The 13,770-nt window shown below is 35.2% G+C and overlaps 1 protein-coding gene across 3 annotated transcripts in view; it reads right to left on the bottom strand.

Annotated features, from left to right (window-relative positions):
* Positions 1 to 1,385: 1,385 nt before the first annotated feature.
* RASEF (RAS and EF-hand domain containing) overlaps positions 1,386 to 13,770 on the bottom strand; it is a 30,324-nt gene continuing 17,939 nt past the window's right edge. The window contains exons 9-17 of one of the 3 annotated variants that reach the window (XM_074932456.1): positions 12,946 to 13,037; positions 9,923 to 10,157; positions 8,730 to 8,867; positions 8,492 to 8,639; positions 7,432 to 7,513; positions 6,132 to 6,246; positions 5,140 to 5,259; positions 3,483 to 3,559; positions 1,386 to 1,519 (exon numbers count right to left, since the gene is read on the bottom strand). In XM_074932456.1, coding sequence (XP_074788557.1) covers positions 1,411 to 1,519; positions 3,483 to 3,559; positions 5,140 to 5,259; positions 6,132 to 6,246; positions 7,432 to 7,513; positions 8,492 to 8,639; positions 8,730 to 8,867; positions 9,923 to 10,157; positions 12,946 to 13,037 — 1,116 coding nt within the window. In that variant the 3' untranslated portion in view covers positions 1,386 to 1,410. The remainder of the gene's footprint in view (positions 1,520 to 3,482; positions 3,560 to 5,139; positions 5,260 to 6,131; positions 6,247 to 7,431; positions 7,514 to 8,491; positions 8,640 to 8,729; positions 8,868 to 9,922; positions 10,158 to 12,945; positions 13,038 to 13,770) is intronic. The other 2 variants (XM_074932457.1, XM_074932458.1) reach the window with 2 other exon arrangements.

The raw sequence follows: 13,770 nt of genomic DNA, 5'->3' as shown, positions 1-13,770 counted from the left end.
TGTGTTCAAATACAGTGCTGATAAAATACAGTAATAGCTGCTAGTCATATGTGTTTCAAATCGGTCCCTAAAACTTTATCCAAGGGTTGATCTACTGAGCTAGGTTTCAGCCTGAAGATGTTTTATTAATATATACAGAAAAGACAGAAATTGTTTGCTGGCTGTGATGGGGTCCTATCCCATTCCAATCAAAATTAGTGAACGCTGTATTATGATTGTTAACCGTAAAAATACCTACAGTTTTTAATGCACTATAGGACTGTTGGGAACTATTATAAGCAATAATAACTCAGATTTTAGAGATGCTGACTCTTAAAGCTACCACCAACTCGTGAGTTTCTCAGAACTTTCCTAAAATCAGGCAAAGGAATTCTCATTAAGGTAAGTAGCTGCTGTTCATTTCAGGGACTTCTTTTAATGGAACAGTTTATACAGATATTTGTGCATTTGCAGCAATTCTTTCACGTGCACGTTTAAAACTTCAAAAATGCATAAAGAATATTCATTAAAACAGACTCCTCTGTACTGTTACAATCCATCGATTCTTGTCTGAATGGAAGCCATTTGAAAAACAAAGGAAAAATTACAACCCATATCTCTCTGTAATACTAACAATGATCTGGTCTAAACAAACAGGCTACTGGATCATTAATTCATCTCAGTAATCCTACATATCACAGGTATTATAGTCTCTCTGGAATTCTGAATGGTAATGGTCCATGCAAATGTTTCTTTCACTTCTGAGTTGTGTAGGTTCAGATGTAAAGTCTATCTCTCAGTTCTGACTCAAACTCCAACTCTCAAAATTAAATAAATTCTAATCATTAACTTTTGTGAAGTTAAAACAGAATCCCATGCGCCTGCCACTGTCTCCTCCCAACAGATCATTCTGCTTCCTACCCTGAACTCAGGGTTTACCTGGATCTAGGCAACCTTTTAATGGTTTGGGGTTTTCTTAGGAAATGTTTCATCAACCTATAAAATGCCTTCAAAAAGATACATAAGAAGACATGAGCAAAAAGAGATTAAATTAATTGAAGCTGTAATTGTTTCTTTTCCTATGAGTGATATACATTATCAAGTTCAGTATGTAAGAAATATTGAGCCCATAAAGAATGAAGCAGGTACATATATTAATATATCAATATTGTATGCAGTGACTACTGTAGCACTGATTCTGAGTTCACTTTGTTAACTTATATTACTTAAGAAAAATGAAACCAGAGCCTATGGGGCAACACAAGTGCACAAATATGAATGAGTAGAAAGTAGTCTGGATTTTTAACATGATGTGCTATTTCTAAATATACAAATGTGTAAGTCCACAATAAAAAGAATACATTACTGAAAACCTTAATTATTTTTTTAAAAAATATACAAGTTATTTAAGTCAGGAAAAGTATCTATTACTTAAACATTGCAGCAGTTTTTCATGAGTGCAGATTTTTTCACAGGTGTCCCAGCTAGGCTGGTTATTGACCTTGTATCATCTTGATTATCATTTCGTTTTCGCACTTCACTGTAAAAAAAAACCCAAACACAAACAAACAAAACCCCACAATTAATATATTTCTATTCACATTCAGTATCCCTTTTCTCCCAGTATATCTTACAGAGCTCACCACCACCTATTGCATGGTTAAAATTATGTTTTTCACGCACAGAATCAACACGTCTCCTAAGTCTCCAATTTGGGAATCATATCAGTATTTCTATACAAATCATAGTTAGTGATAGAAATATAATAATTTCTGATACGTAATAACTCCACAATGTTCTGTTTTCCCTTTCCTTTTGATCATTTTTCTTTGTTTGCTTCAGTATATTACCACAGAAACAGAATACATTCATAGCTGAAAGTAGAAAACTAAATAACTGCAATTTCAAGTATAAATTTTCTCTCAAAGGAAAAATACACATTTCTGGATGTTTTATTACAAATGCAGACTTAAAAGTTGTGTATGAATGAGTGATTACTACTATCTATTCTTACTATGGGCCCCTAGAATGCTAAAAGACAGCTCTAAAATGTCTTGCTTTTTTATAACATATATAAACCCAATATATTTTTAATTTATATTTCTATATATATTTTTATCTGTATGTATAAAAATAAAGTAAGTTAAGTCCTTCTCATATTAGTACAATAAATTAATGAAGTTTCTCTCAGAACAGTGTATAATTCAACATAATGGTAATGAAATGTTCATTTAGATATTTTTATTTCAAAATTAAATGCTTCTTTCAAAGAATATAAATTACAAAGAATTGAATAAAGAAATCACAGGCACCCATTCCACATCAAGTTTCTGGGTAATGTCTAGACCATCTGAGGATCAATGAACCTTGTGAAGAAAAATACCTTTTTTTTTTTTTTGCATTCCAAAAAGAGAGGCTCCAACTGCCAAAACACTTTTCATCCTTGAAACAGTTAAATAAAGTTATCATCTTTAAACATCAGAGATAATTTCCTAACTGTGATTAATGTTATGTGCTCTGTATGTTCTCTAATTTCATAATCCACTGCTGGATTCATGGCCAGGTTCTTGGAAATGAGTCATTTAACAAATCAGCAATTAACTTGAAATTGACACCAACAGAGAAATAAATGCCTGCGTTCTTGCTGCATCTCTGATGGATGCATTTTCCTGTAAATATGGGTGCTCTTGAAGTCCCACGTTGAAGAAGCAATGACCCTCTCTAGAAAGCCTGTATTCTGTATTCAAGCCACATTATTTTAACAATGAATAATCAAATACTCACCAATGTCAGAAAGTCTGATTATTGTATTAGCCTGCTGCAAAATTCACATGAATATGGTTTGTAATTCTGGCCTTAAGCTCCATGTATTAAACCGAAAAATCAGAAGCTGAGGATTTTTACATACCGTCAGCCCTTCAAACTTGTATTGTAAACAAGAATGGTTTGGAAAGGTAGTAGAAGTATAGAAGTGTAATGTTTGGCTCACACATTATCACAGAAATACCAGATTGCTAAATGGATATAATCAGAATTTCAAAAATCATAATTTAGAGAAAGGGACATCAAAGAAAATATGTGGGATTAGAATGATCTGTAATAAAACTGAATATATATATCAATATATGTGAAATAATTAAGAATTACTTATAAGCAGAACTATATGCATTGGAAATTAAGAACGATTTAAGAAAGGAAATCCATGTACCATTAAAAATGTAATTCATTCACCAAACAGGTTTTAAAATTGTGAGCTCAATAACTGAGCTCTAATTTAAATACTAGTTATTGAGACAGCTTTGTAACATTTCAAGCAAAAACGTTACTTGATTAAACTGAGAATAAATCCTGTTTTACAGTTAACATGGTATTCTTTTTTAAATTCTGTTTGTTGAATTTGATATTGGTGCAATTTTAAATGTACATGTGTGTTCTTGCATGCACATTCACATAAAATGTCCTTTTTATAAAATATATGTGTTTATTTGAAAACAGAAACATACCGAGCAAGATGAAGAACTGCTTCTACAATATTAGACCCATCTTTAGCACTTGTTTCACAGAATAGCGCATTATAAGCCTGGGAATAAAAATAAAACATTAAGCCAACTAATCTGAGATGGTTCCCATGTGAACACATATATTCAATTACAAATGGTTTCCTCAATAACACAGATGAACACATTTAAATAAACACTATTTCTTCTGGTACTCTTCATTCACCAATTTTCCACTTTAGTACTGTGAAAGAAAACAATAATTGATTTTTAATTGTATCTTATTTACATGCAGTATATTCTGAATTAACAAACTGAATAAAAAACACATCATAGGCATAATGTCCAAACTCAATCTTCTTGTTCACAGACTGCAAAATAGGAAGAGAGTTGCTAGGACAGGTTACTGAATCCAGCTTGTTAGCTACTCATAAACTACAGCATCTGGTATTCTAGGATAACCAGAAATCATTCCATAAGTAACAGACATGGTATCTGCCACAGTATAATCAATCAATTGTGCAAGCACTCAGCAACTCAGGACTAAAGATTCTGGGTTTTTTTCTGCAAAATATGGGATATGTGCATTGCTTACATCCCCTATAAATATATGCAAAAAACTTGTCTACACTTCTATTTATAGGAGAAAGTTCCTTTGTCCTTTCTGTGGACTCAGCAGGAATACAAGACAGTCTCTTGAAGATGAAAATATTTCACTCAAAAGCTGGACAGACACAAGGTACGCAAAAAGCCTCATATGCTCACTTGTGTGCTTTGTATTTTCCCTGACCGTTTCTCTTTGGCAGCAGAAAAACTCAAGTCTCCTAGTCCATCCATTTTTTCACCATAAAGACTGAGAAAACTATCCCAGCCAGTAACAAAGTTCACTCAGTGGACACCAAGACATGTTTTAGCCCAGCAAACACCAGCGAAGAGGACAGTTTTCATGAAAAGTATCCATGAATCCTAATTACTTTGAACAAATCATAGAATCATAGAATGGTTTGGGTTGGAAGGGACCTCAAAAATCATCTAGTTCCAACCCCCTGCCACGGGCAGGGACACCTTCCACTAGCCCAGGTTGCTCAAAGCCCCGTCCAGCCTGGCCTTGAACACTGCCAGGGAGGGGGCAGCCACAGCTTCTCTGGGCAACCTGTGCCAGTGACTCACCACCATCACAGTGAAGAATTTCTTCCTTGTATCTAATCTAAATCTATGTTCTTTCAGTTTAAAACTGTTACTCCTTCTCTTAACACTACAATTCTTGATAAAGATTCCCTCCACATCTTTCCTGTAGGCCCTCTTTAAGCACTGAAGGCCACGATAAGCTCTCCCCGGAGCCTTCTCTTCTCTAAGACAAACAACCCCAACTCTCTCAACCTGTCCTCATAAGGGAGATGCTCCAACCCCCTGATCCTTTTCACAGCCCTCCTCCAGACCCACTTGAGCAGGTCTATGTCCTTCTTACACTGGGGGTCCCAGAGATGCACATGGTACTCCAGGTGGAGTCTCACAAGTGCAGAGCAGAGGGGGAGAATCACTTCCCTCGACCTGCAAGTCACAAATGACCAGAAAATTACTTTTGTTTACTAGTTTCTGACATGGTTTTCACATTGAAGTTCTTGAGACCTTTTTATACTAAGGAGGTAGACTTGGACCTTACCATAGCCAGCTTTTCTCCATAGTTTATAGGCACACATTTTTGCCCTTGTTCTGTAACAGCTTGACGGAGATCTGCTTTGTTGCCCACCATCATAATTGGAATATTATCATGAGTTGCATCCTGGAAAGAGGATTTTATTTCCTTATTGCTAGAACACTCAGAATACAAAGAAGTAACTAGTATCATCAAGTCATATTGATTTCCTTTCCACAGAAAACAAGTCTTGTGCACTATCATAAAAAATGACAAATTATGAAAGTCGTGCTGAGAACTCTTAATGAGCTAGTCGGTATTTAAGCAGACAGCTTAAACATCACCCTGCAAAGATGTGCTTCCACTCCCATAAGCCTTGTTTCCCAACAAGGAATTTCATATGTTAGGTCAGTCTAATGGAAACAGTTACTGTATTCAAATGCTATATAACAAAATTACTATGAGAAAAGTGACCAACTCCTATACCATGATTAAAAGAAATGGCCTCAGAAGATTAATTAAAGATTTTGCTTATCATTTTCCCTCCTATTAAACACATCTGGTAAGAGAGAAAAACCCTTTTCATTAAATGCAAATTTGTATTCAAACAAACAAGAAGTTTGACAAGACAAACAAACAAGAAGTAGAAATAAATAATGAAAATTTCACTTGAACAATAGTTAATTTAGAGAGTGTAACATATTGGTTTAAAACACAAAGACTCCAAGGACTACTCAAGCCATCCACAAAACGGTTTCTGAAATGAGCTCTCAAGCTCATTTCAAAAGGAAATGAATGGGAAAAGTATGATTACATGAGACCTTTTATACAAAAAGATGTATCAGCTTTAACACTAACTGAATATGTCAGGATACATTTAAGACTTCCATGTAGCTTTTAGCTTTTATTTCTATGACAGACTGCAATCTGGCTAATTTCAATATTCAAATTTTATAAATAATAAGGTCAACAACGCAGTGAAACATAGTTTTTAAATTGTATCTACTTAAGGGTCTCACCTCAATCATATCAACCCATTCTCGCACATTAAGAAAGCTTTTTTCACATGTCACATCATATAGCAGTAAGACACCATCTGCTCTTCTGAAGTATGATTTAGCAATACTTCGGAATCTTTCAGAAAAGAAAAATATTTCCATAAGGCCACATTAGCAAAAAGAATTCAAATTAAAATCATTAAAAGCACAGCATGACTTTATTGCACTACTAAGATTACAAGATGAGTTTTCTCATAGCTTCCTTCTTAATTTTCAAAAAACTGGTGATACAAGTCTACAAATGCTTTGTAACGATCCACTGGATTCTGTCCTAAACAGCAATAAACATTTTTTTGTATCAAAACAATCTACAGCGTATCTATTATAAATAATCTGCTTTGCACTGGACTTTTCATTAGGTGGCAAACCTTCTTCACTTACATATAACTTCACGAATTGAATGGGTAACTGCTACATTTGAAAAAATATTAAACCAGTAAACTTATTCCAGGAATGAATTCATCAGTTACAGTCATCTTTGCCATTAACATTACAATCTACATAACAACCAAGTACAGCAACTAGGTATTTACATTTTATGTTAAAATATTCTTCACAAATTTATTATGTGGGAGGAGAATGATTGGGCCTCTGACTACCTGCTTCACATAATCACTCTTTCAGGCAAAAGTAAACACGTAACAGCCCAGTACAAATCTTGGTCAACAAACAGATTAAACTGACTTCCAAGGTGTTAGATTAACCTCACAATAAGCCCCAAAAGCTGTCAGTAAAGAAGTAATGATTCTTGAATAAGGATGTTATAGGATTTTGAGGAAACTCTACACAATAATTTGAAGAACTTGGATATACTTTCAGCAATCTGTACAACTTTGCCATAAGTCTTCGGGAAGGAGGAAAGGAGAATGAAGGGAGAGGAATCGCTAAGATAAAGCCTGTTGATTAATAGAGACCTGTAAGGACAAAGAAAGCTAAAGACTAAAAATGGAAGAAACAATGTACATCTACTCCACCTTTTTGTACTGCAAGAGATGCACATACAGATTTAATTAATGTTGTTGTGAACCTCAACTATTTCTCTCTGCAGAGAGAAAAGATTACCTCAGGTATCACCAAAGCTAAACAATAAACATTCCACTTGTCTTGGGGTCTCAACAGAGCAAAATCACATCTGTTTATAGACATTTAAATATGGCTATACTGATTTACTATAGGGCCATCATCCAGATTAAAAAAAGGCGAACATCTCTTAGAAACTAAAAAACCAACTGAAATTATATAAGTGCAGAGAATTACTAACCTCTCTTGCCCAGCTGTGTCCCACAGCTGTAGCACTGTAGGTTCTCCATCAACAATTAGCCTTTTCATTTGAAAATCCACACCTGAACAGAATAATGGGTACAGTCAAACAAACAAACAAAATCAATAACCTTAAAAAACCCACAGAAAATGAAAAGTTAGGTGTCATATATAGCCGTTATTTCAAAATTCATCTCCTTTAATAGATTATGAGATTTCATTCACATAGCCTTGAACTGCAATAATCCCCTGTACCTAATTAATTTGTCTTTAGAAAAACATTAAAAGAAATATTTTACCCACACATTTTCCCAAAAGCATTCATATAAATTTAGCATCACGACCAGCAAACAAGATCTCTCTCTGCTTTATTTTGCTAAACAGTTTTATAGAAGAAGAGAAAATGTTTTATAAAACAGACAATTTCAAATGCCAAGGAGGAAAAAGATAAATTACAACAAAAATCCTGACTCAGAGGCAATAAAACAAATATATAACTATGATTTGATTAGAAGACAAAAATTCAGTCTTTGGATCACTGAGACAAGTCTGTTAGCTGACAGCTATAATAACATACACGATGTCAGAAATCCCTCCAGCTGCATTTAAACCAAAACTTCAATAATACTTTGAAGAAACGGAGACAAAAAATAGTATGAAAAACATCAAAGGATAGTATGAAATACTAAGGAAAGAGGAAAGAGCTGAGAAGACAAGAAAGCAATGAAAAATATAAAGAAAGATCGTAGACACATTTTAACTTCATTATACTGAAATTCCCTTTCCTGGTGTTTTGTGTTGTTCAGGAACTGGCTTCGTAATTTGAAAATGGAAACTAAACTAGAGTAATACCTTATTAGCCACTCCAAATGGCAGTTAGGTACTTCTAAGCTTTTGTACTCCATGATCTCACACCCTAAGAAACTGTGTGTGTATATTCAGGAAACCCTGGCAAACAATCAGGGTTTGCCAGGGTTTCCTGGCCAGAGGATAATCTTTTCACTCCCTTCTGCAGAACAGAAATGAAATTCACTTTAGTATTTTAAGAAAAACAACTATACCCAGGGTTGCACTGGTATGGCCTCGAAATTCGTTCCTGCAAAGTCTTGTAAGGAAACTGGATTTTCCCACTGCTGCATCTCCAGCAAGAACAATCTTGTAAGCCTTGTCTGAACTGGGGTATTTCAGAGTACATTCAGTTGCATCTGACTGAAAATAAAAAGAATCCCTCTATTTCAACTCATATAAAAAACATTTTCTATAATCAAACATTTTTTTTCTCCCTAAAGATCTGTTTACCTGAGGGGTGAGAGCAGATATGTGTCTCCTTGTTGAAGCAATTGAGCTGCTTCGACTTACTGGTTGTGAGGGCTTCCAGTGCAATACTGTACCGCTGTTATCAGGACTATATGCTTCTTCATCCCCAATCTCTGGAACCTGAAAGTACAAGCTAGTGTGTTAGCTCCAGTGAGAAAAAAAGTGTGTTTTTTGGAAAGGCATGGCTAAGACTGATTAAAATATTTAACAGTTTGGATTAAACAGAGATAAATAACCAAATAAATCTGTGCAGTTCTAGTCAAAATACTGTAATTATTCTGGGGTTTTTTTATTCACATTTGCTGTTTACTATAGCCTACATTTGGTCCTTAAATGTGTTTGCTGTTTGGCATACATGCTTTCAGTACAGGTTCCAGATAGGGCAAACTAATTTCCATATGGAAAATTTCAGCTTAAAAAATAATTACAATAAACAAATGCTTCCTCTCAAAGCTTATTTTACAAAAATTTAGAATTCCCCTACAAGACATTACTCCCTATGCTATTACTACTCAAGCTAAATGAAATACAGCACAGCTGTAATCAGCACTATTCATAGCGTTTTCAACTGCAGAGACTAGATGTCTCTACTAAATGCACAGTAAAGAATCTGCTCTAAAAAAGACCCCTGTGTTCTGCTGTGCTTGATACTAGTCTTGCTCTGTAGTCATCAGTAAAGCTATCCATTTCACTAACAAATAAATGGACACAATAACACCTTCCTACATTTCTAAATTCTGAGACATACTGTATAAGTCAGTGTATGCACTAACAGTATTCTTTTTCTCCTGTGATTTTTTCTTTCACTGACACAGTGTAAGAGAAAATGAACAGAAACCTATTTTATTTCTATAGTATTTGCCTTTCAATCATTAGAAAATAGGCTTCTGTCTGCATGCTTTTCAGCAACCTTCAAAAACCATGTGTACTACAAAAATTAAGTTACTACCTCAAAAATCTATCAAAAATGTCAAAACAAAGCTTTTATTCTAAAGAGAAGTAACTATTTATGCATTCTGAAAAAAATCTGTCACTAATCTTATTTAAATGCATATAACCCAAACACTTGTTTTAACTGGCCTATGGGCAAAGTTCCATTTCATTTTAAAAAAAGGAAACTAATTTTGTCTCCAAACAAAGGTCTTTCTCAGAGAAGGAGTAAGTTGGACACTCACATCTGTATCAGAAGCATCACCACCAAAGCTTTCTTGCATACACTGTGACCTTTGAAAAATCCTTTGATGCCTGTATTCCACTTCTGAATCATACTCATTTGAATCTCTCAGGGTAGACAAACCACTGTCAAAACAGCTCTCAGGTAAGCTGTCAACTTCACAGTTCATCCTTTGCATAGGATCACAAAGAGCTAAAGAATCATAATCTTCATCCACACAAGAAGAATGAGATGATCTAATAAGAAAATATTGGAGAGGGGAAAAAAAACATGCCACAATTGCTTTTCCCAACAAAATCTGAGGCATTCTGAGACAACTATACAGTTTAAGACATATGTCAATGCCTGTTTTGCCTTTCTAAATAATGTCTTTTTAATCATATCTTTTAGGATGCACAAATACATATAATTAAATGAATTAATTAAATTATATAATATAATTATATATTATATAGTTATAGATGATGACTTCCCAAGTCTCAGTAAGAATGTCTATTCACACACAGAAAAAATTGTTTAAATTGATTCAGAAAATAACATACTATGAAGACAGCAAAGGCAGAAAATTATGGCTGATGGTTTAGCTAATTTTGACCAGTTCTAAGACACATAAAATGACCTTGAAATACTCTATCTAATTTAAATGAATGCATTTGCTCATAGAAGCACACAGGCCAATAAGTAACAGCTATAAATATAGAAAAGGGCGTAATAGAGCTCAGGAGATCAGTAATCGTGGAAGTGTCTGAAATGTGTTTTCTTACAGTTTGGTAGGTTATGAAAAACTTAAGGTTTTACATGAAAGTCCTTTCTTTCCCCTCAACTTTCCTTCAAAGAACTTCTTTTATTTTTTTCATTCTAGATGTCGTAATATGTAACAATACTTAAACGGATGCAGCCATGACAGTATGGCATACAGAAAAACAATTTAGTTTTTATTTATGTAAATGAAACTACAGAAAAGAAAGATTAATAGAGCAAATCTTAAAAGAATCAGTCTTTTAAAAAATGTTTACTATGGCTACAATCATTATCCTGCTTCTGCAGGAAGACAAGAACAGGCACAAATTAAAGTGAGGTAGAAATGGTCTCCAAGTCACAGCAGAGAAAAGAGAACCAGTTTGGCTCTGCCCTATTGGGAATGGATGTGAAGCACTAAACTTCTAGAACAGACAAGGTCAGCATCAATCCTTGTAAAGGCAGTTTGCTGCCAGAGGGGCTGGGAATTCCCAATCAGTGGCACACCACAGAAGAGTACACTGGGGAGAACCACCAAATTATGAAGCTGTTACTAAGTCAACTATAATTCTTTCCTGCAAGTTGCCAAATAGGGGTGACAGAGACATCATTGTTTCACGCAACAACATCCAGAACCATCTAATTTACATCATTTCAGGCTAATGAATAATCACATGAATGAGCATGATCTCTGATGTGGAATATCACAGCATCCATGCTATTTGTATTCACGCCCCTACTAGCCTACACCACATCACTGAAATACAGAGAAAGAGTGCATGCTATAACAAAGTTAAGGTTCTCAGGCATTCCCTGAAATAAAGGTCTTTAGCAGTCAATTTTCAATCTCACTGAAGCATCAATTCAGTGTTGGGAATTTCGTATGTGCTGAAAGTAAGTTAGACCTTGATGAATGATACAGCTAAAATTTTTTTTAAAAAAGTATACCTACTAATGTAAATTGCTTAAAATACGTTAGAATGAACATTAGCATGTCTTAATGCTGATCTGATGTCAGGAAGCAAAGTACCTGTTAAGAGTAAGGTTTATTTCTACTGCATAAACTTTCTTCTAAAGTAGCCTGCATTTCTCACCTTTGTGGGAATGAAAGGATTGCACCATGTGGGAGTTACTAATACATATTCACAGAGAATGACATCACTAAGCCTCCAGAGAGGTTTTAGTTATCTCTCCAGAAAATTACTGAATTTAATATGCAACTTAGTAGTGGATGCCTCTCAAAATTTGCAGAGGGTCCATCAAAATATAATTGGTTTTACCTGCATTCAGTAGAAGGAATCAGTTTGTGACAAGCAAAACTTTACAGCCAGCAAACATCTCACATGGAGACAGCAGAGTAAGAGTAGCACTACTAAATGAATGGGGATATTATTAGTGCAAAGCAGAAGTCAGTTTAATCCCTACCAAATATCTTAATCTCTCTGGCAAAATGTAGAACACAGGCTAAGAACTCTAACAGAGATGTCTCTAGAATTTGAAGTACCACTGAAAGAAAAATAAGACAAAACAATCTATTTAATTGAGTAAGGACACACATTTTTGCTGTTCCAGCTGTTAAAAAATAAGTGGAAAAACATAGCATCATCTACAGCACTTGAGGTTGGATCCAATACCCAGTGACTTCAGTAAGAACCTCTGTAATGAGCTGAGGAAGCTCTGATCAATAACCTACATCAGATAAGCACAAAACCAAAGTAGCTCTGACCATTGGATATTTGCGTTTAGATAATAATGTTCTCTGTGGCTCTTCCCCATTAATTAATATCCAAGTGATTCACCACTCTTATGTGTCAGTGTGAGATGAGGATGTTTATTCTTTTGAAGAATTAAGCCCAAATAGATTTGTAACAATTATTACATGAGAAAAATCAGACATACAGGCTGAAGATACACCAAAAATGGTTTTTTTCCTAAGTACTGAGTAAGCTAGCTGACAGAGGTCACCAGTAGATTTTTGTAGTTTCTTGGAGACAAGGAGGGGAGATTGAGAATCAAACTAGAATCAAAACAGTCCAAGACCAAACAAGAGGCTGTCTGAACTCTCCATAAGTTCATGATTTGCCCTGAGGAGAGTTTTCCTGAACTTTCTGAAGTAACTGAAAAGATTCATATTGACTTCAGTATACTTTGGATCGTATGCTATGGTCACACATTTCTTCTGAATCAGACAGAACTATTCTCTCTGTTATCTGGCAACATTTGCTCTTTTAAGACAAATGTGATGCCCTAGTCTTTTTAAGCTTAATAAAACCAAACGTGGCTTACCTGTCGTATCGTGGGTTTAGAGGAGACTGTCCACCATTAAATTTAGGACTGCTTCTAGAATTGGTACTTCCTGGTGAGGTGCTTGCTAATCGCTGCAACAGATATATAACAAATGCATAGTATATTTGATGAACACAGTGTAAGCATCTAGATTTGTCATGAAAAAAGTGCGCATTGTCAAAATTACTACAGTGTATTTTCACATATATTCAACTACTTATTTTTAATTAAACCTCATGCTTTATCGAGGACAGGATGTCAAAAGGCCCATTACATATAGCATTTAGACTCCACTGTCATCTTCATATTGAACCTACTAGTCACACTCAACCACAAAGGACCCGGGAAATTCCAAGATTATTTCATTACTACACCTGAAGACTTTCAAATGCTAAACTTTGAAAAGTAATATTTAGAAAAACAGCATACTGACTACTAAAGTGAAAAGGGAAATGTCACTGGCTGAGCTAGTTTCAGTAGAGATACCTCCTGGTTCTTGAGTGAGGCAGTGGAGAGAAGGAGACATCTCAACTGGTAGCATGTGACAGAGACAGAGTATTTCATGCATTCTGCTGTCCCACTACTTGTTTATACACTGGGAACAGTCTCCCCTATCTTCTCTGTAATCTGCCTCCCTTCTGTTTCAGGGCATGGCAGAAGGAAACGGTATCTTTTGTTGCACCTGAAGTGAATCTCTGGTAGCTTGTACCAGCAAAAGGCACTCATGTTCATGGTATGGTATGCTGGAAACAGGCAGTGACCCCTGTTTTCCTGCTTACTGGCCCGTATTGTCTCTGTGGCCTCATTATTCTGGCTCCATTCTTC

Source organism: Athene noctua, chromosome Z, assembly GCF_965140245.1.
Source record: "Athene noctua chromosome Z, bAthNoc1.hap1.1, whole genome shotgun sequence".
Taxonomy (NCBI): Eukaryota; Metazoa; Chordata; class Aves; order Strigiformes; family Strigidae; genus Athene; species Athene noctua.
Note: the sequence above shows the minus strand (reverse complement) of the source record. Positions and strands in the feature narration are given on the sequence as shown.